This window comes from Uranotaenia lowii, chromosome 2 (genome assembly GCF_029784155.1).
Source record: "Uranotaenia lowii strain MFRU-FL chromosome 2, ASM2978415v1, whole genome shotgun sequence".
In the NCBI taxonomy this organism is placed as follows: Eukaryota; Metazoa; Arthropoda; class Insecta; order Diptera; family Culicidae; genus Uranotaenia; species Uranotaenia lowii.
In genome coordinates this window covers 332,729,691-332,751,838 of record NC_073692.1, presented here as the reverse complement: position 1 = coordinate 332,751,838, position 22,148 = coordinate 332,729,691, and the positions used below count along the sequence as shown (strand labels likewise).

Here is a 22,148-nt window from a genome sequence, read left to right as displayed (position 1 = left end):
TAGGGCACAAATAATGATACAGTGTGAAAAATAAAATTTAATAAAACAATATTTTTTATTATTTTGAAAGTGTGCTTATAATTTCTGAAACAGTCCATATATATAGAAAAACAATAAGGAAATGTAACCATAAATCACAGCATAAATGTTTAAATAAAACACAATGTATTGTAATGAAGTATTCCAATTTCTACAACCAACAACAGAACCCGTCTCTCCTTTCCATTGCCCAAAGTGATGCTTCAACAGGATTTTGATCAATTAACTTTCTGTTTGATCAAACATTCAATGGAACATTGTCATCGGTAATTCAAACTGAAACATTTTTTCAACATTTTTATTGGAAAAACTTCGTAAAAAATATAAAACCTAAACATTACAGAAGTGATGATTTGTTCTAACTCACTGTTGTATTTTTTCGTCGCTGTATGCGACTGCTAATTTATCCCTGCCTAGGTCAAAAACGTGCATCCAAAATTCGAATTTCAAATAAATTGAATTCGACCGCTCTTATTACTGCATCCATTTAAAATATTTTTCCAGAACGAGGTAGCTTGTTCTCATTTGGAATGAATTATTTCGTTTGTAATTTATTTTCTTCGGAAAGAAGTCATGGTTTACCTAATTTTTAAGGTTTGAATATTCGGACGATACTCTGCAGTACCTATATATCTATTTTTTTCGATTTCATAGCTTTCTGTGAGAATATACTCAAGAATCATGGATTGACCATACGAAAGAACGATGGTGAATTTCACTGAGTTCACCTTAATGGTCGAACATACATGTATGTAAGTGTTCTTCCGGCTTCAGCTAGAAGACACAGTTCGAGCTTACAAAATTGAAAGACTTAAAAACTAATTGTTCATAATGCTTAAAAATTGGGATTCTTCGAAAAGTCTTTTTAATTAGACAGACAGTTGTGAGAATATACCGAAGCACATTGCTCATAATTATTATAAGAAAATTACACAGATTGAAATATATTAAGATTCTAATGATGGTTAATTTGTCTCTTCAATTAAATAATTGTGCATATGTAAAGAATTAAAAAAACAAAATTAATACAATCTCACTGAAAGGAAAAATCCTTCTAAAAAGGCATATAAAAGAGACAGACATACATACTGGGAAAACAGGGTACGTGAAAACTTACAGGCTAAAAACGGGTGCTAGCAATAAATTAATGTCTGTTTATAAAACAATTAAAATACCTTTGGGTTTATAGAGTTACCCCTGGACATAAAATTACTACTTTCTCAATCTATGTAAAGATCGCCGACTCTGTTTGCTACATGCAACATTGTGCACCGGTTCTTCCTCCTTGCTCGGTGAATTTGGCGCCAAATCCTTGCACACTGCATCCGGATGATACTCACACAGGCACTTAATACAGAAAACGAACCCACAGCTTTTGCCACTGCACATAGCGTAATCGGATTGGGATTCATCGTTGGTCACCGTTGATTTTCCAGTGCACATTATTTCACTGGTGGATTGGCGACGATTCCTGAGATTCTTTTTGTCCAGTAAGGAATTGGCGCTGGTCAACGGCGTTTCCTGCAATATTCTACTGCTGCGTCGACGTGTATCCCTAGGAGTTTGACCGTCTACGGTGCAAGACCGCGCCAACAGGCTTGTCGAGAATAGATTGCGCCGAATTCGAATGGACTCATTCGGCGACAGTTGGCTGTTCTCCAAAGCGACAGTTTCCGAAACTAAATCTCCCTGTTTTGTAGTGTTGCAACTATCAGTACCGCCAACGATCGGATCAGGTAACGTGTAAGATTTCTCTAGCTTGGCCAAGGCAGCGGACGTGAGCTTACCGGTGGTCAGGGCCAACCGAAGAGTGGATTTACTAAGGACTATCCGGCTAGGTTTCTCACATCGCGGACAGGGTTTCAGTCTTTCCGATTTCTTTAAATGTGAAGCAATCTGTGAAATGAGGAAGTAAAACAGTCAGATGGATTCTTTTAAATAAACTCATAAGGAAAATTTAAACATAAGAAGCAGAAATAAAATTTTATACTTAAGTTTTGCTATTATGATCAGTTTTTCATCACTTATCATGTGGCATATATGAAACAGGAGTTGACATTAAAAAGATATTAGCAATTGCTTTGCTAATATTTCCTCGAACACTCCAAATCCCGTTGATTCCTCCATTAGGGACCCATCGGTAAAGCACACTTTATCATTTTTGAGTTGCTCGAAGAAACGAGTTATGTTTTTAGAGAATGGTTTGAATATTAGTTTCAAAAATTTTTCAGTTATCCTGGAGCATTTTAAGCACAAAAATATATGTACTGCAGCTGAGCCAAAAGTTTCTGATTTTTTGGAAGAATTTCCGATTATTCCCGCATTTTCCTGATGAATTTTAAATCCCGACTTTTTTCCGCATTGCACGACTTTCCAGAATGATTGGCCACTCTGCTTTAAAGTAATAACATAATTTGGAAGCATTTGGTCAAGTACGAAAAAGCACTTCACAATACACCTCATCTAGAATAAAAATGTCCATGCCAATCGAAATATATGATTCACGAAACTGCTCGAAAATAACAAAACTGTCAGATGAACTGGTCAAGAATCTATACTAAACACTCTATGGAAATCTTTCCATGTGATCTGTAATTAAATTTATCATCCCTCTCTGAGGCATTAAATACATCGCTCTAAGACCTTGATCAGTGAAACTGAGAACGACTCATATGCGTTCATTCAAACCGCCCATCATTTTTTTTTTGTTATGGGAGTTTAACACGGAGTGTCATTCTTCCCTATTTTCGCTTAAATTTCGGGCAAGAGTTTTGTACTTGCAAGGAAACTTATTAGCTTTTTCTCTTCGTCGGGGCAATTGGCAAGTATTTGCCTTAAGCTGCTAGCTAATTGATGTGCTGCTCTGTGCTCCTCGTGTATAGAGCAATCAACAAGGATGTGTTTGACGGAGACAACACAACTGCACGAAGGGCAGATGGGAGGGTTGTCCCTGTCAAGAAGATAGGACTGAGTTAGCCTGGTGTGGCCAATCCGTAAACGGGTTAGGGCAGTTCTCTCCCTGGGGATTTCCGGTCGATCCATTTTCGGGGGCAGTTCTTCACTTCACTTAGTTTGGCCGTCCGGTTGTTTGCCCAGTTTCTCTTCCAGGCTAGGGAAAGTTTGTTGGAGGTGTAACGATAGGCATCTTGTTGAGGGATAGATATTTGTGATGGGGTGAGATTGGCACCTATTGAGGCCAGCCGGTCTGCAGATTCGTTGCCGGGTATGCCGGCGTGTCCAGGAATCCAAACTAGGGTAGCTTTTTTGTTTAAAGCGTCGCTTGCTATGGATGAAATCCAGGGGTGTTTAGAATTGCCCTTGGATGCGGCTTAGAGATGTTAGAGTTAGAGATGTTGAATGGTTTTGTAGGGTATTCTGGAGGGCGTTCAATACGGCATATGCTTCGGCGCTGAAAACGGAGCACTGGGTTGGTAAGGCGATGCTTCGTTTATCGGAGGGGTGATCAATGCCACAACCGACTCTGTCGTCAATAGTCTTAGAGCTGTCGGTGTATATGTGGGTGGTCGTCTTGTATTTTCTGTCGAGGAGTTGGTAGAAGTGGGGTAGGACTGTGCTAGAGTATTGATCGGCTTTGATATTAAGGGACAGGGACAGATCGACGGATGGTGTTTTCTTGGTCCAATACCGAAAGGCGGGAGTTCTTCTTTGGCAGATGGATGGAAGGGTGGAGTTAGTAAGTTCTAGGAGTAGAGTGTTGGTGCGAGATACTAATGGAGCATCGCTGTTACCTCCGATGGCGAGCCAACGGAGAGATTTGAATGTTAGATGTTCGGGCACTAGATATCTGAAGGGAAGCTGGCCACTTTCAGCCATAACAGATACAATTGGGCTTGTGTCGAAGGCGGAACCAACTATTCTTATGAATCCGTTGTATAAGGGTTCTAGTTTATTATAGAGACGTGGGCCGGACCTACTGATGAAACCAAGTCCGTAGAGTACTGATGGGAGTATCCATCCATGGACAAATCTTAGGAGGGAGTCGCGGTTGGCATGACTTGGGGTTTTACTCAGGATACGAAGTATGTTGGTCGTTTTTGTGCTTTTTCTGACATGATTGAGATGAGTTGAGAAATTCAGTCGATCATCAATCCAAACACCCAGAAGTCGGATGGAGTGGACGAAGGGAATGGCTTGGTTAAGTAGTTTTAAAGGAGGGAGCTTTTAAAGTTTCTTTCTGTTAGGGCCCAGGTGGAGGAGTTTTTTTTTTTTTTTTATTAATTAATCTATCTGGTCTCTTGTTGCCATTGTTTGACCAAGCTTAGTGAGAACTTAAAAAAAACATTTAAACATTAAATATCAATCTTGGCCGACTCGATGAAATCTGCGATGCTTTTCATAATTTTCAAGTTCATGTTTTTCAGGATAGTCTGAAGATCGGGAATCATCCCTTCGGATATAATAGTTTGCCACATATTTCTGCGTTGACCCTCGAACCTGCTGCAGGTGAATATAAGATGGTCCGGTGTTGCTGGAGATTCTCCGCACTCACATGTGTCTCTCTCAATGATGTTATTGCGAAAAAGGTGTGACGGGATACGAGAGTGATTACATATAAGTTTTGATAAAATAACCACCTCCCGCCGAGTTAAGCTGTATCCAGAGAACCATGGTATTGTTGAAACATGTGGTAGAAGGTTGTGACAAAATCTACCTTTAATGCCGCTGTCCCAAGAGATTTGCCATGCTTCCAAAGCACGCACTTTGCACGGAAAGTTGACATCGATGCTGGATAGTGGGTAACTAAGTACGGAACCACATTGTCCAGCTGCTTTAGCTGCTTGATCTGCAGCTTCATTGATTGGAATACTTTTATGTGCTGGAACCCAGAGGAAAGTAACGGTTGAACCAAGATCTTCTACCATTTGAACCGTCTTCTTTAGCTCAAACCATAAGTACGGCGTATAGGTGTTAATTTTGCAGTTCTGAAGGCTTTTTAAACAACTCAGGCTATCCGTTAGGATAACATACTTGCCTACAGAGGGTTCTGTTAAACTTCTCACCGCATGCAGGAGCGCCAAAAACTCGATGAAAAAGATTGATAGTTCAAGTGGTGTTTTGATTTGCGATATTGCTTCAAACTGGCTGTTGACTACCGCAAAGCCAGCGAAACGACAATCTTTGGAGCCGTCTGTTGCATACAGTGTAAATCCACTATATTTTCTAGCCAGGTGTTCTTGCACTACTTCGGCCGCGCTCGAACCACATTGTTTGTTGTGTACTGTCAAATCGATATCGAGTTTTTTTTGTTGTACCCTTCGCTCAAAAGCAAAACAGGGTAGAGTATGAAAAGGTGTAAGGTATCGAGCAAATCTTGTGAGCTGTAGAATTTTTTTCCGAATCCAACTATTCATATTGCCTCTTAACGTAGTTTGCACATATTGCGTATTCCAGTCTGCGTTAGAGTACCTTCTTTCGACGAATTTCATTACTGCCATGTCTCTCCTAGTACTCAGAGGCATCAGCCCACTCAGCACCTCGAGCGAACCAGTATGGGTAGTTTTCGTAGATCCTAATGCTATTCGAATGCAAGCCCATTGAATCCGGTCCAACACTATGGTGTCTTCTACCTTTGCATCGCACATGAATATTGTAGCATACTCAAGTACTGGCCGAATGCATGATTTGAAAATGGTGATCAGCGCTGCAGGGTCAGCACCCCAACATTGTCCGGCTACGGACCGCATGAAATTCATATAAACAGCTGCACGCCGTTTAACGTATTGGACATGTGTGTGCCATGAAAGTGAGCTGGAAAGGTAGAGACCTAATAGTTTCATTGTCGGCGAATAATGCAGATTCACTTCTCCGACTGATATCTGGGTTATCAGATTCCGATTATAGCTTCGTTTCGAGAAAACGGTCACTCCACACTTAGAAGCAGCTACAGATAGGCCTAGGTTATCAATGCCGTTGACAACGTGGTTAATGCCTAATTGTACTGCCGCGATTGTATTTTCTATGTTTGGCTTGCGAGCGGCTATTGTAATATCATCAGCAAAATCAATGAAAGTAACATCAGGAATGAGTACATTGAACAGCCCATTGATAAAAATGTTGAAACATAGAGGGCTCAGCGGGGAGCCTTGTGGTAGGCCTATCCATGTGAATCGTTGAATTACATTGTGGTCATCGAGGGAAACAAGTAGATGGCGTTCTCGAAACAACTCGTACACCATTTTAACCAAACATTCTGCGATATTCAGCGATCTCATCTGCGTAACTAAAACATCAGGTTGAACGTTGTCATACGCTCCTTGAATATCAATGCTACATGCTACTACAAACTCTTCTTTGTGGAAAGCTAACTGAATCTCGTCAGTAAGCTTATGAAGAGCATCTAGAGTTCCCTTTCCTTTTCGGAATCCATTTAGTGCATTCGACATTAAAGAATTGTGCTCTATGAACCATTCGATCCTCGCTTTAACCATATTCTCGAAACTTTTCCTTAAACAAGAAGCTAGCGCTATAGGGCGATATGAACCTTGGTGAGATACAGTCGCGTTTCTCCCCAAGTCTGATAGCTTTTGCCTTTGTTTGACTTGGCTTTGTTCTATTAAACCACGCTATATAATGGAAGATGATCCACCACAAACGGTTGTTGAAACCGAACGTGTTCGGAGAATTAGACAGTATCCGTTATCATTTCCGGGCCCGTTTGTCGTGATTGCGGAATCCAAAGATGATTCCAATTTACCACCGTCGACAATTTCGAAAAAAATCATCCGTCTTTTTGATGAAGACTACGTAAAGGCAACCCCATTGTCTAAGCGTAAGCTGAAGATACTGATGAAAACAGCAGATGCCGCAAATAAACTCGTTTCAATAAAATCATCCAATGTGCGTTTTACGGTTCCTCAACGTCTTGTAGAAACCCTTGGTGTGGCTCACATTGAACTGGAAGTGGATGATCAAGATTTGGAATCGGCCGTTGCTTTCGACAAAATGAAGATGATGCAAAGTAATAACCCGGACATTATCGAAATAAGAAGAATAAAGAAGAAGATTGATGGAAACGACGTGCCGCTAACCACTGTAATTGTAACCTTTTCTGGACAAACTCTGCCCAGTCACATCGAATTGAATAAGGTACTGTACGGAATTAAAACCTACATTTACCCCGTTCGGCAGTGCAGACGTTGTTGGCGTCTAGGGCATGGAGAAAAAAACTGTCGCAGCAAGAAACGATGTAATCAATGTACTGCAAGTGAGATTGGTGACGAAACCCATGAGTGTGATAATGCTCATCCCAAATGCGTGAATTGCTATGGGGAGCACCGAGCAAACGATAATAAAGCTTGTCCCAAAATAAAGCAACGCAAGGAAGCTGAACAAAAACGCATCGATACGTTTTCTCAGGGCTCACGAGACTGGTTCACATCTCTCGTAAGCACTCAGAATGCTGTGAGCAACAACAGTTCACCAACTTCAAATGAAGATAATCTAAACTCAAATCAACAAACCGAAACGCAATCCACCGGTAAAATGCAAACCAACAAACGAAGATGTCCTGACGATTCCCTTCCATTGTTGGAGGTGCATATTGAGGATGAAGTAAATAGTGTTATTCAGAGCAGTGTATGCTCTGAGGCTATCTCGAAGGCGATTACGGATGTATTGGAAGCGTCGCAGGATAACATAGTCGATGCTGAGGATTTCCTGAAACAGGCCCTGTCGGAAATAGTTTCCAAAAATGTACAACACCTGATAAATTCGCTGCGGTTATAATGAATCGCCCTGGTCCTCCCGGTTCCTGAAGTTCCCTTACAATTTCTACAATGGAATTGTAGGGGGGCAAGTAACAAAATGGCAAGTATCATTAAGCTCTTGAATGAAACCGAATCAACAATATTATGTCTGTCAGAAACCCACCTCGATGCTTCATCACAGTTCCATCTTCCAGGCTATCACGTTTTTCGGAAAGACCACCAAAGCAATTCCATGGGAGTTCTGGTAGCTGCCAGGAAAGAGTGGAAACCTAGAAGAGTCGAACTTAAAATGCCTGAGGGTATTCATGCTGCTGCATGTCAACTTCGTACTAAAATTGGAGAGCTAACGATAATATCGCTGTACATACACCCACACGCCTTAGTAACACAAGGAGCACTGGAAACGTTTTTCGATAGCCTTCCACAGCCATGCATTCTAGCTGGTGATTGGAATGCGAAACACAGTTCATGGGGAAATAGCACAAATAATCGAATGGGAGATAACTTAGTTGCTGCGATGGAAGAATCGAGATTCGTTATTTTGAATGATGGGAGTTTTACAAGGTTCGACGTACATCGATCCCCAAGTGCTATTGACTTGTCAATCGTGTCTTCAGGACTAGGCTTCAACTTCCAATGGACAACATTAGAACATCCTCATGGCAGCGATCATGTTCCGATTTCTTTTGGGACAGAAGAACCAGTGGTACACAGAAAAACAACACTCAACTATAAAAAAGTCGATTGGGAAAAATTCGCTGACACTATGCATGAAAAAACAGAAACTCTAGAAGCAAGCACTGATTACGAAGAGTTCTTTCAAGCTATGTGGAATAGTTTGCAAGAATCGAGCCCCCCACCAAAGCCATTTTGGAAGGTACCTCATATCCCACAACCCTATTGGGATTCGGAACTCACTGCAATGGGTGCAACCCGACGACACAAGTTTAGAGTCTGGAGGAGATTTCTGGACTTGGAAAGCTATAACGAATACTTGGCCGCTGAAGTAAAATTTAAACAAATGCTGAAAGAAAAGAAACGAAGTGCTTGGAAAAAAAAATGCGATGAACTGAACGCGTCGACGTCTATTACCACACTCTGGAAAATGGGACGAAGTTTCAAGGGAAGATCTTCAGGAAGTTATGGTCAATTGAGGGATGAAAAAATAATTCACGGAATATTGGATAAACTTGCCCCTCCATCAAATGCGAAACAGCATATTAGCTTCGATGATTGTAACTGTCAAAACCATGATTCCTCCAATTACTTTTTCTTACCTGATTTGGAAGAGGTTATCAAAAATGGTGCTGATACAGCTCCAGGGATTGATGGCATCAGCTACAAGGTGTTAAAAAATCTGCCGCTCAATTCTAAAAAGAAACTTTTGGCGGTTTTCAACGATATTTTCCATCGGACCAACATTCCTGAGCCCTGGAAAAAATTCTCTATTGTTCCAATACTGAAACCGGGAAAACTTCCAGGTGGAGGAGTTTGGACTTGTCAGGAGAGAATAGGAAACCCGTTCTGGGTGCCCAGCTGGCTATTTTGTCCAGCGTCATTTGTAGTCTATTGTGTGCTAAGCGTGCGAAAGGAGATATCGAGACTAATGTGATATCGTCTGCGTAGACTAGGATCTTAGTGTGATCGGGGATGATTTTAAAGATAGAATTGATTGCGATAAGGAAGAGGGTAGGAGAGATTACTGATCCTTGTGGTACCCCTGTGAATATTGGCTTTGGGTTGGAAAGACAGTTATTGATAAAAACCTGGATAGTGCGGTTCGATAGGAAGCTGTTTATGTATTGGTATAGTCTACCGGCGAGTTCCCATTCTCTTAGAAACCGCCCCTCATAATGAGCGTTCTCTTCTTAAATGATTTTTTCTATTGGTTTTAGAGCATTGAAAACGACAGTTGTATTTTTTATAAAAATGATAAAAATTGCCTCTACAAGATTTAGACATGTAATAGATTATGTTTGTGTTGCTAGGTTGATAAATCTAAAGTTATTCAGAATAATACACACAATTATACATTTTTCTATAAAACAATTTAATCACTTTGAGTACAATTTGTTCTTCATAAATGTTATAGTTTACGCTTTGCATTATTTACATATCTTTCGAAATTGACCAGTTGCAGTTTTTTTTTCTCTATATCAGATCACTGGGCAGTAACTGAGTTTCTCCTTCAGCTAAGAAGATCAACATTGCTTTGTACAGCAGCAGAATACCGAGCTGCTTTCGCCTTTTCATCGGCCACGACAGCGTCTTGCCGTAGTAATCACCTCGCTTCAGATTGGTCAGATTGTGTATCCCAATAGCATCGATGATGGCCGCTTCCCGTGTATAGGCCTCAGCCGGCATTATGTTGTGGAAGACGTGCAGACAGATTACTCCATGCTGGGATCGCCATATATCGATGATACGATTCAACTTTTGGCTGTCATTCATTTGCTTACGGTTAAGAATTTTCGCCGTACGACAAAAGCGTTCAATGCGATCTTCACTCTGGAAAATAATTTTCTCTTCTTCAATCTGCAGTTGTGCGGTCGTGGCGGGAGGCGGTTGGAGATTTGATTTGCCGGCTGATTTTTGGTGGTACAGCTTCATAGCGTCGTACAAATGACAATAGGGGCGACTACTCTTTCCTTTACCAACGTAGAATATTGACTGGAGAAACCTTTTCCATAGATCGTGCCGATCAACTATATTCTGCTGTGCTGGGAGATTTTCCGAAATCCTTGGATCGATCAAGAGGTAGATGAAACTTTTTTTTAGATGACCTTCGCGCCATGTTTTATCGTTGGCTGTTGTAAACTCGGTGGACATTTCCTGCTCCAATGCACCACACTCGGCGATCTGGCGAAACACTTCCTCTCGGCGGATACTGGCCTGTAGCTCCACCGAGTAGTCTGGACATGGTCGGGCAAAGAAAAATTTAGAGAAACGAAAATGACGCACGATTACAGATCCTAACATTTTGAGCTACTTTGATTAATAGGGTGTTTGAAAAATCGTAAAAAAACAATACATATATTATCTCTTTTATTGAAAATTGGATTTCGTGAAATGTTTTATAGTCGCTGTTATCCGTACAAAGGTTGACTGAGAAGCGGTTAGCGTGTAGAACTTCGACAGATTTTATACTGATTTGACAGGTCGCACAAATGTACAAGTTCGCACAAATGTCGAAGTCACGAGTGCGCAGTCCAATCTAGTCGCTGCGATTAATACATCCCTCCACAGTCATGGGTCACATACAATTATTAGTCACCGGTAATTTGAACTGCTGATATCTACTGAACTAAAATAATTTTTTCCATACTACTATTTCTAGTTTATCGATAATATTATCAAAATGCATTACAAATACAATGTGTGCGCTTGATAACAGTAAAATTGCTGTTTGAATAGTTTTTGTCATACGTTAATAATTATCTATTGAACTATCGCAAAAATTTCCAATGTTATAAGGTTGACATCTTAAACCGTTAAGCCTCTTATGTGGGTATTTGAAAAATTCCAACAAAATAAATAAGCCTCATATAAGCAAAAAGGACGAGTTTACGTTTTCCAAATGAAACTGAGCGAATAAAACGCGAAATTTCAAAATAATTTGCAAAATAAAATTGACCCATAATTGTTACAACATCTACCAAATTTCACACAATCATGAGTCACTTTTTTGCTAGCAAAGCAAAACATTTCTTGGTTGCTATAGCTCAACTCAAATGCCCCTTGAATTTATACAATCAAAGAATGCCCCTAAATGTTTCCCAGAAACGGGTTGATTTTTATTTTTATATTTGGGTGTTGCCATGTGACTTCTATGAGACTAATAATTGTGAGCAATTTGACTAATAATTGTTACGGGCTACAATTATGACCCATAATTGTGGTTTTAAAAAACGCTGATTGTTTCGGTAAATTATGTAACTTTTTATTAAAACTGAGAATAAAAACACATTTGAACTCAAAGAGGAAGCATTTAATTCGTGTAAAGCTTAATATTTGGTCACTAACACCCGAATTTACAAGCATTTTGTGGTGAAAGGATACGTTAAGTCAATGAGGTACACTTTTCTTACCACCACATTGACGTTAAATGACTAATGATTGTGGGGGGACTAAACTAAATTTTGAATGAACCATGTCGAAGTTACAAAAAAAAACATTAACATGCATTTCGTGTGTATGTTGTGAATTAACTTGAATTTGTTTCCGCACTCTTCAAACACCCTGTATCAAAGCATGGATATCAGAATAAACGCTACTCACTAGTTTGCTTTTTATCTTTTGACAATGCTGCCAAAGCCCGTTCGGGATCTCGTTTGAATTTAACCAGCTTTTTCAAATACAATTTCTTGGTGTGGACTGTAATGGGTCCTGGAGGTTCTCCGAAGTTGGTCAGTTCTGCTCGCAGTGCATCGGTGTCGTAGTCTAACGGTGGCAAGGTGATGGCCGTCGATTGGCTAGACATTGATGGATTCCTTTGCCTTTTTTCTGCTGTATCAGTATTGGTCGAGGTAACAGTAAGGAACTTTTTCTCGTAGAAAACCAATCCAGCTTCGTCGTCTGTGTGTACGTACTCTTCGGTAATTTGTACAATACGATCAAGGGTGGTGGGAGGAGTTACTTTTATGGAAGGAGCTTCTGGAGATGGGCAAAGTACAAGAGCGAATTCATTTGTTCGGAGACTGTCTTCCAATTTTTGAGCCACGTGCTCCACTGCAGTTTTGAAGGAACTGTTTTGATCTGATTCTGGGCTTCGTGGAGGTGAGCCATGTGAACCAGGGGATTGATCTTCTACTGTTCGATCAAGAATAGTTTCATGGAAGCTGGTATCCGAGATGCCCGATAGAATCCTTTCAATATCTTCAAGTTTTGTGCTTAGTTTGTTTCTATCTCTGAGTGCTGCTATCTTATCCCTCCAACATTCAATAAAAGAAGACCTGCGACCGGAGTTCGTCATGTTCCTACTGAAGTTCGCCAAATTTCGCTCTGTTAATTCGAATAAGTTTTTGCGACCTACAACAATGTTGTCATCTTCATCTGGACTTTCTATTATTTCTATTAACTCTTCCTTTTGCTCTGTTTGATTCAATGGAACTGTTTGTGTACTTATATTGTCAATTCGCTTAGCCTTAGTCTGTTTATTCCGATGAGTAATATTGATGTAATACGGTGAAGTTGCATCAAAATTATAATGAATCCGATTCGGTGTCAGTTTATTCTCGTCTAGCTTTTGTATAGTTGATAGGCAATTTTTAGTGGGTGTTGTTACTCTCAAGTAACCGCCGAGGCATTTAATGTACCCTCCATTAGCATTTTGTTGTTGATCCATGATCACTCGTTGCCGCTTCTGTTCGAATTTCTGTTCAAATACCCAATTCTGCATAACCTTTATCACTTCGAAGTGTCCCTCTTCGATTGCATATTCGATAGGAGTCTTTCTATCATCATCTCGAATCCCCAAATCTCCTCCGAACTTCAACAGGCACTGTACTATTCCTGCACGGCCAAGATGTGCGGCCACATGCAACGGAGTCATTCCTTCTTCCTGGGAACGTAAGTTTGGATCAGCCCCATGTTCCATCATCAATCGAGTGGCTGTTTCGGCCAACGTCACATTCTCCATACCGATCACTAAATGTACCGGGGCCACATTTCGGTCTAAAACCATCACATTGGGATTGGCTTTGTGGTGCTCCAGCAGAGCTCTCATCGAATCCAAATTCTGATCCTCTACTGCGTCCAGCAGGCAAAGTGCCAGATAGTTTTCCGTCCTCGACATTTCCTTTAAGTTTAAACTTAACAACACACTTTTCAGAACACGTTTATCTTATCTAGAGTGCATATCGTGAAACATATCAGTTAAAAATGGGGGACGCTTCAGAATAACAAAAAAACTAAACATGTCCCATCTTTACAAAAACCGACATCATCATCCTGGCCAACATCATCATGATCATCAGGTGTGTTCAACAGAACTCAATCGAAATCAATTAAAATGGATTGACAGCTGATCAGCTGTTTTTCCAATTGACTTCGATCGATTTCTATCAGGCTGCTGAATGAACAGCCAGACACTAATACTAATGCGCTTAGTTGTTGTCATTCTCTTATTCAGCTGTGTACTTTTAATGACGAGGTAGCGAGCAAACGAATTGCATGGTCAACCTAGATACAAAATAAAGAAATGCAAATAATAAAAAAATAGGAGAAAATTTTAGAGGGTTCCAGCCAGTGTCTAACGTCATAGAGATGGTACATCACCCCGACGGTCCTCCCCCAGGTCATAGCGGTACCGAACTTAAAGCCCTGAAATCTCCCAGAAGTTACGAGATCTGCCCAAATAGGCGGGAATGCTGCGGGAGAGGCCCCTCAGAGTCCGGACAAGAAGAAAACACCCGTAACTATACGCTCTCCTCAAATGATGGAGGCTGCGTCGGAAGCAGCATAAAAGGGACAAAAGAGGTAGCATGGGAGGAACATTAAGTCAATTTGTGGAATCACAGGTGATGGTTACGATAGGGCAGATAGGAAAGCAGGAGAAATAATAATAAACAAAAAAAGAATTTCAATTGAATAATTTATTTAATTTGGGTGTATGTTTCTTTAACGGTTAAATTTCGCATAAAACTGTCGTTTTTTTCACCCCCCGGGCAGGGGCTCTGTATGTCTGATGACGGTTAACACAGCACTTCTAGCACAGCACCGCTGACATGACATCGACCGCCATCACTTTCACTGGCACAGCACCACCGACTCAGAATACCTGGCACAGCACCACCGACCCAGAATGGCTGACACAGCATCACCGACAAGCACCACCGACAAGCACCACCGACCAGCACAACTGACACAGCACCACCGACTCAGCACGACAAGCACAACACCACCGACTCAGCACACGACAGAGAACACCGCACCGAATGACACCACTGTCATTTCTTCTCATAATTTTGCCACAACAAACCAAATCAGCTGTTTTTGACAGTAAACAGCTGCATGTGTGGTAGTGTGATAGAAATCGATAGAAATGAATCCTGCCTCCGAGCTTGATCGGTTTTGACTGGTTTCGATCGATTTCGATTGGCTTCATTGAACGTCAATTGGATTAGTTTCGACCAAAACATTGCCTGAGTGAACAACCATTTACCAATCGAAATCGATTGAAACCAATTTCAATTGGCTATTGAACAGGCTTATCATCATCATCATGATCATCATGACCGTCATGACCACAACAGTTAGCGATGTCACCAATACTATAAAACAGATCACATTATGCCCGCAGTGTTTTGTTTATAATAAAAATCCCTTTTTGCGCAAAAAGGGGAAATTTTTGCAAAGATGCTGGATTTACAGATTGATACCTATTCACAAAAGTACCATAAAAACCAAAACTACACATTGTGTAGTTTGTATGGGCAACCCCTTTTTTGGCTTTCAGGACAATAATTAAAATCAAGGATTTTCATGTTAATCCGACGCATAATAACGATAATATCACAAAAACAGTGAATAGTCAATATGAACGACCCCTATTTCCGACCTCCGACCTAGTTTTTTATACTGCAAATTGTGGTGTTCTTCCATTTTCTTCACCAAATTAATAAAAACTTTTCCTCCTAAATTCCTGATTGACACGACACAAAAATATTAAAACTTCACTTGAACATCCGTTGCCACCAAAATTACTCAACACAAATCACCTCTATTCGAGGTAAAATAGCGACAATCTCACTAAAACATTACAGCTTTGTATGGACAACCCCCTTTGAAAGTTGTCATCTTAAAATATGAAACATTTTTTTTAGTTTATGATCAATGCCTCATTTTAGGTTTCTTTGGCTTTAGAGGGATGATATTCAAAGAAGGTTTGTTTTTATATATTTAATTCTTTGGTTTTGAGGTGAAATAAATTCCTAGGAATTAAAACGAGACACTTCTAGACTAGACTTCAACTAGACCAAGTCTGTGAAATTCGGTTCAAATGGTGGCATGACATCGCTATATGAATTTTGATATTTTTCGACCTTAAGCGTTAAGATGTTAATGTGGGAAAACAGAAAGGAAAGATGCCAATAAAAAAAGACATTGAATTCACTTACCTTCTGGTTATCCCGGAACTTCCTTCTCGAGGGGCTTACTGGTGGCGACTTCTGCACCGAACCGGGCACATTTCCATACAACCCGCTACCGCCGGTTGTGTTGGAGGAACTGTTGAAGCAGCTAGCACTGCGGTCGATTGAGTTGCAGGTGCCGAACGGCTGCCGAATGTTTTTGGCACCACCAGGAGGTACCATTACCAACGGTTGGAGCAGCAGCTGCTCTTTCGTGACACTGGCATTGGATGAACCCGTGCGATCAAGGTTCTCCTTGATTTGAGCTTCACGGTCCAGATGCTCTCGCAAGCGCCGGAAAGAACGACGATGGCTTTCGATAATAGCTTGCCATTCACGGGACACGGCCACCACCCGTACGAGATCGCTATCCGTTAGGTAGTCCAAGATTAGCTCCAATGCATCTTTATCGTTTTCATTTAGCCGTTTGAGTATATTGAGCCGCTCGGTTCCAACGTAAGAGCGCCGGAAAGTTGTCGGAGGCGTTATGGGAATTTTTTGTTTAGGGGAAGACGCTTTCTTTGCGGAGCTTCCACGAGATAGACGTTTCAATCTACGCGGAGTGGTTTTGCTCAAGGAAGAAGGGGTTTTGGGTGGCGCGATGGAAATGGGGAAAGGAGAAAGTGGTTCAGTTATCGAGACTATGGAGGCACTGATGCTAGTGTTTTGATAATCCCGAAGGACGGAATCTGGGTGATAGGAAGTAGATTGATCCGGCGATTGTGCTTTGTTGGGAGTAAAACTGCAATCATCTAAAGATGGAAGTTGAGAAACTTCTTGTTCGAGGTCTTTTGAGTATCCTGATGGTAAAATTGGTGCTTCTAGAAGAGCCGTAAAATTGTTCTGTTTGGCTGGGGTGAGTTCATGCTCGGGCGGCTCAAAACTTTGCTCCAAGGAAGTTTCGATAATTCTTTTCGATGGGGTACTCAACTTCGATCTTGGAGAGCTTTGTAAAAATGAATTTTGACGATGCAAAGGTGCCTTTCTGTTAACCATGACAGACTTTTCCTGCAATACTGATTCCGGTTTACGGTAGCTATGCATTTTTCTAGGACTGAAGCTCTGAAACTTTCGCAAGGTAAGCGGCTTGTTTCTTGGCCCGGTCATTTTGTTCTGACGATTGGCTCCCCAATTTACGTTTTCCTGGGATTCCAAATGAAAGTTTGATTTGAAACCAGCTGTTTTCGGGGTACTTGACCGTATCAGATCATCGATTTCGGAGTTTCGTCTACGTTTCGCATGGAAAATTGGAGATATTTCTTCATGTTCCAGCTGCTTGCAATCTTCATCGATCGAATCTGGAGATGAACGTAGTAAATCCGCGTCTCCATCCGAATACAGTTTTTCTCGGAAACTGGAAAGTTTTCGCTTGGCTGTCAATTTGTTTTTCCTGGGAGTTATACTTCCTAGGGCTGACTTTCTTCCAGAGCAAACAGGTGTTTCTGTTGTTGAAAACAGTCGAGCGCCGGATTTTTCAGGAGTTATTTGATTGAAGAGATTCTGACAAGTAGGTTTACGGGCAAGCTCTCGGCGTTTAACGAAGATATTTTCTTTGTAGTTGCTATCGGGTGTAGTCAGATGAAAGTTTGACATCTGTTCAATACTGGCCGCCGTCGTAGGAGTAAGTATACTGTTGATCTTGAGCGGGGTTTCTCTAGTTCTAAGAGCATTTTCAGCTTCAAAGCTACAATCCGCTTCGTTGTCTTCGTCGATCGTGGCCAGCACCGATCGAGTGACAACAGACGATGAAGCATTGAACGAATAGGAATTGTAACCACTATCTACCAGATGACCGCTGCTCCCATCGCATGATCCGCTGGAATTTTTTAGATTCATGCTGCTGCTGCCACCACTGTGGTTGTGCCGGCGAATCAGCGACAACTGCAGCTGTTGGGAATCTTCCATTTTGTTCCTCCCTTCGTCTCTTCTTTCAACTGTGTCTTTCTTTATGACATGCAAGGTCCTTCTCTGTGGAAGATAAAAACATTGCTTTACAGAACAAAAAGGAAACGCAAAAACATTCTAACCTTTAAAACGCCTTTGTTGTTCTACTGAAGAACCATCAAACTTTCCCCGCGATTATTACTTTACAACAATTACTATTATTTTGATATTTTTTCGAACTGGACACTTCACTTTTTCTTCTCTAACGTAAAACAGGAATAAAAATCCACATGCACTTATTACAAACACATTCTGACTGATTTTATAGGTAGGTATTAATTATTCAATCATTTGGTTTTCCGGAAAAGCCTCTGAACTACATTTAAAAGAAAAGAAAGCTATTATCAATAATTTCCCTCAATCAACGTAACTTTCGGACCGTTTTCGTGCGTATACACAATTTCCTGGTACTCTGCGAGATGGGATATTTCAGGAAGCGCGAATGCGAAATTCACTCGACCGTGTCCCTCCGAACAGACCGCCCTGCAAGGTACCTACAAACGAAGTATTTTAGGCGACAATTCCGAAATACACAAAAACGAAGCACCTACAAATTTCAATCAAATCAAAATTATACACTACCGCTAACTGGACATACGCAAAATAAAATCCCAGCAGCAGACGGAATGGCCGCTGATGACGGTATGGGATCGAATCGAAGATGGAACTGAATTACTGATCAAGCTTTCTCTCTTCTCGTGCTGATGGCAACTGGGCAATGGGCAATCATTGCAATCATCGACTGCTATATTGCACATACACTAAGGCTGATGTCATGCTGAAGCAACTAGCAACGCGACCTACAACGCAACGTTCACACGACTAACCAGCTCTCATTTGATCTCCATGGAAATCGCGCAGACCTGTCATACTGGTTGCTTTGAGTAGCGCGACCAATCTGATGCCAATGTGTTTAGTAGCGCGACTAGTAGGAAATCCAATAGGAACATTGTTTTTTCTCGATTTGAAGCAGTGATTCCGGGTTTTACGCACAATAGTACGAAAATCTGTCCGAACTTGTGATAATAAACAAAAAACTATCTTAATCGGCGAGAAAATTTTCATAAATTCTTAGTTCCGGCAAAAAAACAAGGAATTTTGTCGGTTCAAATTTCGGCATTCTTGCAATCCGGGTCGTGATTTGATGAGTTTTTGATGGCTCCGGAAAGAAAGGAGACGATTCAAAGCATTATCAGATGTAGAGAAGTGATGATTTGTAGGGAATTTCAAAGTGACAGGTCGCGCCAGCATGACATACCAATGCAATGCAACGCAATCTTATTGGAACGTTGCGTTGCGTTGCGTTGCTACACTCATCCGAAAAAGAAACGTTAAATTCACCTTGATTTTCACGTAGGCGCTCATTACGTGAATTTTGGCTTGACTTACGTGAATCACTTATAGAAGCTAATACTAATTCATTTGATGCGTACGTGAAATTCACATACCCGTTCGCTGTCAAAACAAAGACACATTCGAATTACGTGAAAATCCAGTGATCCACCGAGTACAAAGGGATTTTGGTGCATTCTATGTGATGTTCACGTAGCTCTGAATAACTTTTTCACGTAAAATCTATGTGAAAGAATACAGTATTCACTATGGCGCGGATCCAACAGCTTGTGCCATTAGAAAGAGAATTTTAGGTGACGGAGAAGCTGATTACACGTGAGTAGTAAATATTTCATTGTATAACTATTCGTTATTTAAATATTCTGCAATTTTATTTTACAGAATTTGGAATTGGGAGGACGGACGGACAGATTTACTATGGAGGCAAATCAATTAACAATTTCACGAGGATTTTATTTTTCTATATGTTCAATAATAAGTGAAGTTCTAGTAATGTAAAAAATAATAAGTGAAGTGTAAATTCTAAAGTGAAAATGAAAAGTGTATCGTGTATTGGAATTAATAAAATGTACTGCAAAATCAGCACGTTTTTATTTATAAGATCCGAAAAAATTACTATACGTTCATATTTCCATGAAATCTACGTGAATCGCATGTGGCAGAACGAATCCTTTTCCACATTCGATCTACGTTTCTTTCACACACAACTCATATGAAAATAACGTGAAATCTGCTTGCTGTGCGAGTTCTGTTTGCTACCTGAAATTCTCGTAGATTTCACGTGATTTTCATGGTGGCAAAAATCTATGTACATTTTCACGTAGCTTTCATGTGAAAAGTTTTTTCGGTGTAGTTGTTTCAGCATGACATCAGCCTAACAACAGTTTTCCCACAGACTAATACAGACTGGACACTCTTTTTCAGTTTTTAGCTATTTTTATGGGCAATGTCGGCACCAGAGGCGCGTCGATCACAAAAAATTTACTGACACTATCGAAGCTGGCGATTTTATTTTGTTCAAATTCTGAAGTTGGAATTCAAGTTGCCATGATACAATTGTTTATGTTTGTTGGTTCGAGAGAAAAAAAAATGGGAATATTAGCGGTAGCAAAAAACAAGTGGAACAGCGAAAGAAAGTCGGCCGCCTCCAAAAAACCGACTATAACAGTAAAGAAGGTTAGTTGTTTTGGCCCTTGTAATCGAAAGCAAATCAACATTAATTATAATTATATTCCAGAGCATAGCAGTTGACTCTAAGCGATGCCAGGAGAATGAAGGCCTCCATCGGATTAGGAAAACTACTGGTGGAGTACGATTACTTCCGTTAGCCTAGTGAGGCGGTGGGACTGATTTGAACCGCTAACATGTTATTTTCACGAGCAAGTGGATGTTGACTTTGCAGTAGCAACACCTGTTGCCGTCCGATACCCAGAAGCTGTTTCCGTAGCCAGCCTGAACATTTTGAAGCTCGACGTGGGAAGAAATTACTCCGAGAAGGATCCCCAAGAACATTGAAAACTGTGGCCCGACGATGAGGAATGGTCCCCAAGAATAGTGTAGTGTTATAGTGTAAAAATTAATTTCAAGTGAAGAATGGTTTGTAAATAAAACAACTGGATCCGGAAACCAATAACTTTTTCCTCATATTTTAAAGGAGAACAAATATGTTTCAAATAATATACTCTATTATTAGTAAACGGATTTTTTTTAATATTTTGTTGGGTTTTCTGATCAGCTTTCGGTTGGGTTTGGCTTCGTTGTCGTCACTAACCGTTGATATTCGAAATCAGAATACAGCCCATCCAAGCGAAAAAGATAGATTCGACAAGTCGTGAGTGTTGGGTACCGCGCTTTTTCATCCCATCCAGGCGTGCGTCATCGCTAAGCATACAATCCGCTCCGACAGGAGTCATCGTCCTGCAAAAAAAACAAATTTCGTGCAAGGGAAATGTAAAATATTTACAATTTTTAACTTCCTTCATGTCTCTCTTTGCTTTGCACTTCCGGAAGATGTTCCGCAATTACGAAATGAGTCCACTGCCTGTATTTAGTAATCGGCGACGACCATGAAAAGATTTTCAATTTTGATATGAAAACTATTTTTACCCGCCAGTTTTTGTTTGTTTTATTTTGGCTAGACGATATTTTCCAAGACTACTTAGACAATTTTTGAGTTTTTCAAACATTAGGGGCAATGTCGACACAAGATGGCAGTAAAATCACTTGGAATCACTTTTGCGAAAAATTGGATAGAATTTTCTATGGAGAGTCATGTCTGTATTAGTCTGTGGTTTTCCGTCATCATGGTAATCATGATGATGATTCAAAACATGAAACACACACATCCAAAAACAATTTTAGGGATGAGAATCCTCATCGATGAAAATCCGGAAAATCCCGTACACCAAAAAAACTTTTCACATGAAAGCTACGTGACAATGTACATAGATTTTTGCCACCATGAAAATCACGTGAAATCTACGAGAATTTCAGGTAGCAAACAGAACTCGCACAGCAAGCAGATTTCACGTTATTTTCATATGAGTTGTGTGTGAAAGAAACGTAGATCGAATGTGGAAAAGGATTCGTTCTGCCACATGCGATTCACGTAGATTTCATGGAAATATGAACGTATAGTAATTTTTTCGGATCTTATAAATAAAAACGTGCTGATTTTGCAGTACATTTTATTAATTCCAATACACGATACACTTTTCATTTTCACTTTAGAATTTACACTTCACTTATTATTTTTTACATTACTAGAACTTCACTTATTATTGAACATATAGAAAAATAAAATCCTCGTGAAATTGTTAATTGATTTGCCTCCATAGTAAATCTGTCCGTCCGTCCTCCCAATTCCAAATTCTGTAAAATAAAATTGCAGAATATTTAAATAACGAATAGTTATACAATGAAATATTTACTACTCACGTGTAATCAGCTTCTCCGT

General features: G+C 40.4%; 2 protein-coding genes across 4 annotated transcripts; both read right to left on the bottom strand.

Annotated features, from left to right (window-relative positions):
• Positions 1–926: 926 nt before the first annotated feature.
• On the bottom strand, positions 927–18,520 carry LOC129745424 (uncharacterized). 3 transcript variants are annotated; one of them, XM_055738497.1, is made up of 4 exons: positions 18,422–18,520; positions 17,923–18,155; positions 15,884–17,863; positions 927–1,935 (listed from the first exon to the last, which is right to left on the bottom strand). In XM_055738497.1, the coding sequence occupies exons 3-4, from the start codon at positions 17,798–17,800 to the stop codon at positions 1,252–1,254; spliced, it is 2,601 nt and encodes an 866-aa protein (XP_055594472.1). In that variant the 5' UTR covers positions 17,801–17,863; positions 17,923–18,155; positions 18,422–18,520; the 3' UTR covers positions 927–1,251. The 3 variants fall into 3 exon arrangements, with proteins under 3 accessions (XP_055594472.1, XP_055594471.1, XP_055594470.1); XM_055738496.1 differs by having other exon boundaries at positions 18,334–18,507; XM_055738495.1 differs by having other exon boundaries at positions 18,338–18,507.
• Positions 9,255–13,680, bottom strand: LOC129745426 (uncharacterized). The gene is made up of 2 exons (XM_055738498.1): positions 12,045–13,680; positions 9,255–10,678 (listed from the first exon to the last, which is right to left on the bottom strand). Exons 1-2 carry the CDS (start codon positions 13,558–13,560, stop codon positions 9,918–9,920), a joined length of 2,277 nt encoding a protein of 758 aa, XP_055594473.1. The 5' UTR covers positions 13,561–13,680; the 3' UTR covers positions 9,255–9,917.
• Positions 18,521–22,148: the final 3,628 nt, after the last annotated feature.

What these genes read in the sequence shown, in the direction of transcription:
- LOC129745424 (XM_055738497.1), bottom strand. Translation starts at nt 17,800, where the DNA reads ATGGAAGATTCCCAACAGCTGCAGTTGTCGCTGATTCGCCGGCACAAC. An exon ending in AGTTCCGGGATAACCAGAAG is followed by an intron (nt 1,936 to 15,883) that starts GTAAGTGAATTC and finishes CTCATTTCACAG; the next exon opens with ATTGCTTCACATTTAAAGAA.
- LOC129745426 (XM_055738498.1), bottom strand. Translation starts at nt 13,560, where the DNA reads ATGTCGAGGACGGAAAACTATCTGGCACTTTGCCTGCTGGACGCAGTA. An exon ending in AAAAGATAAAAAGCAAACTA is followed by an intron (nt 10,679 to 12,044) that starts GTGAGTAGCGTT and finishes GACCATGTCCAG; the next exon opens with ACTACTCGGTGGAGCTACAG.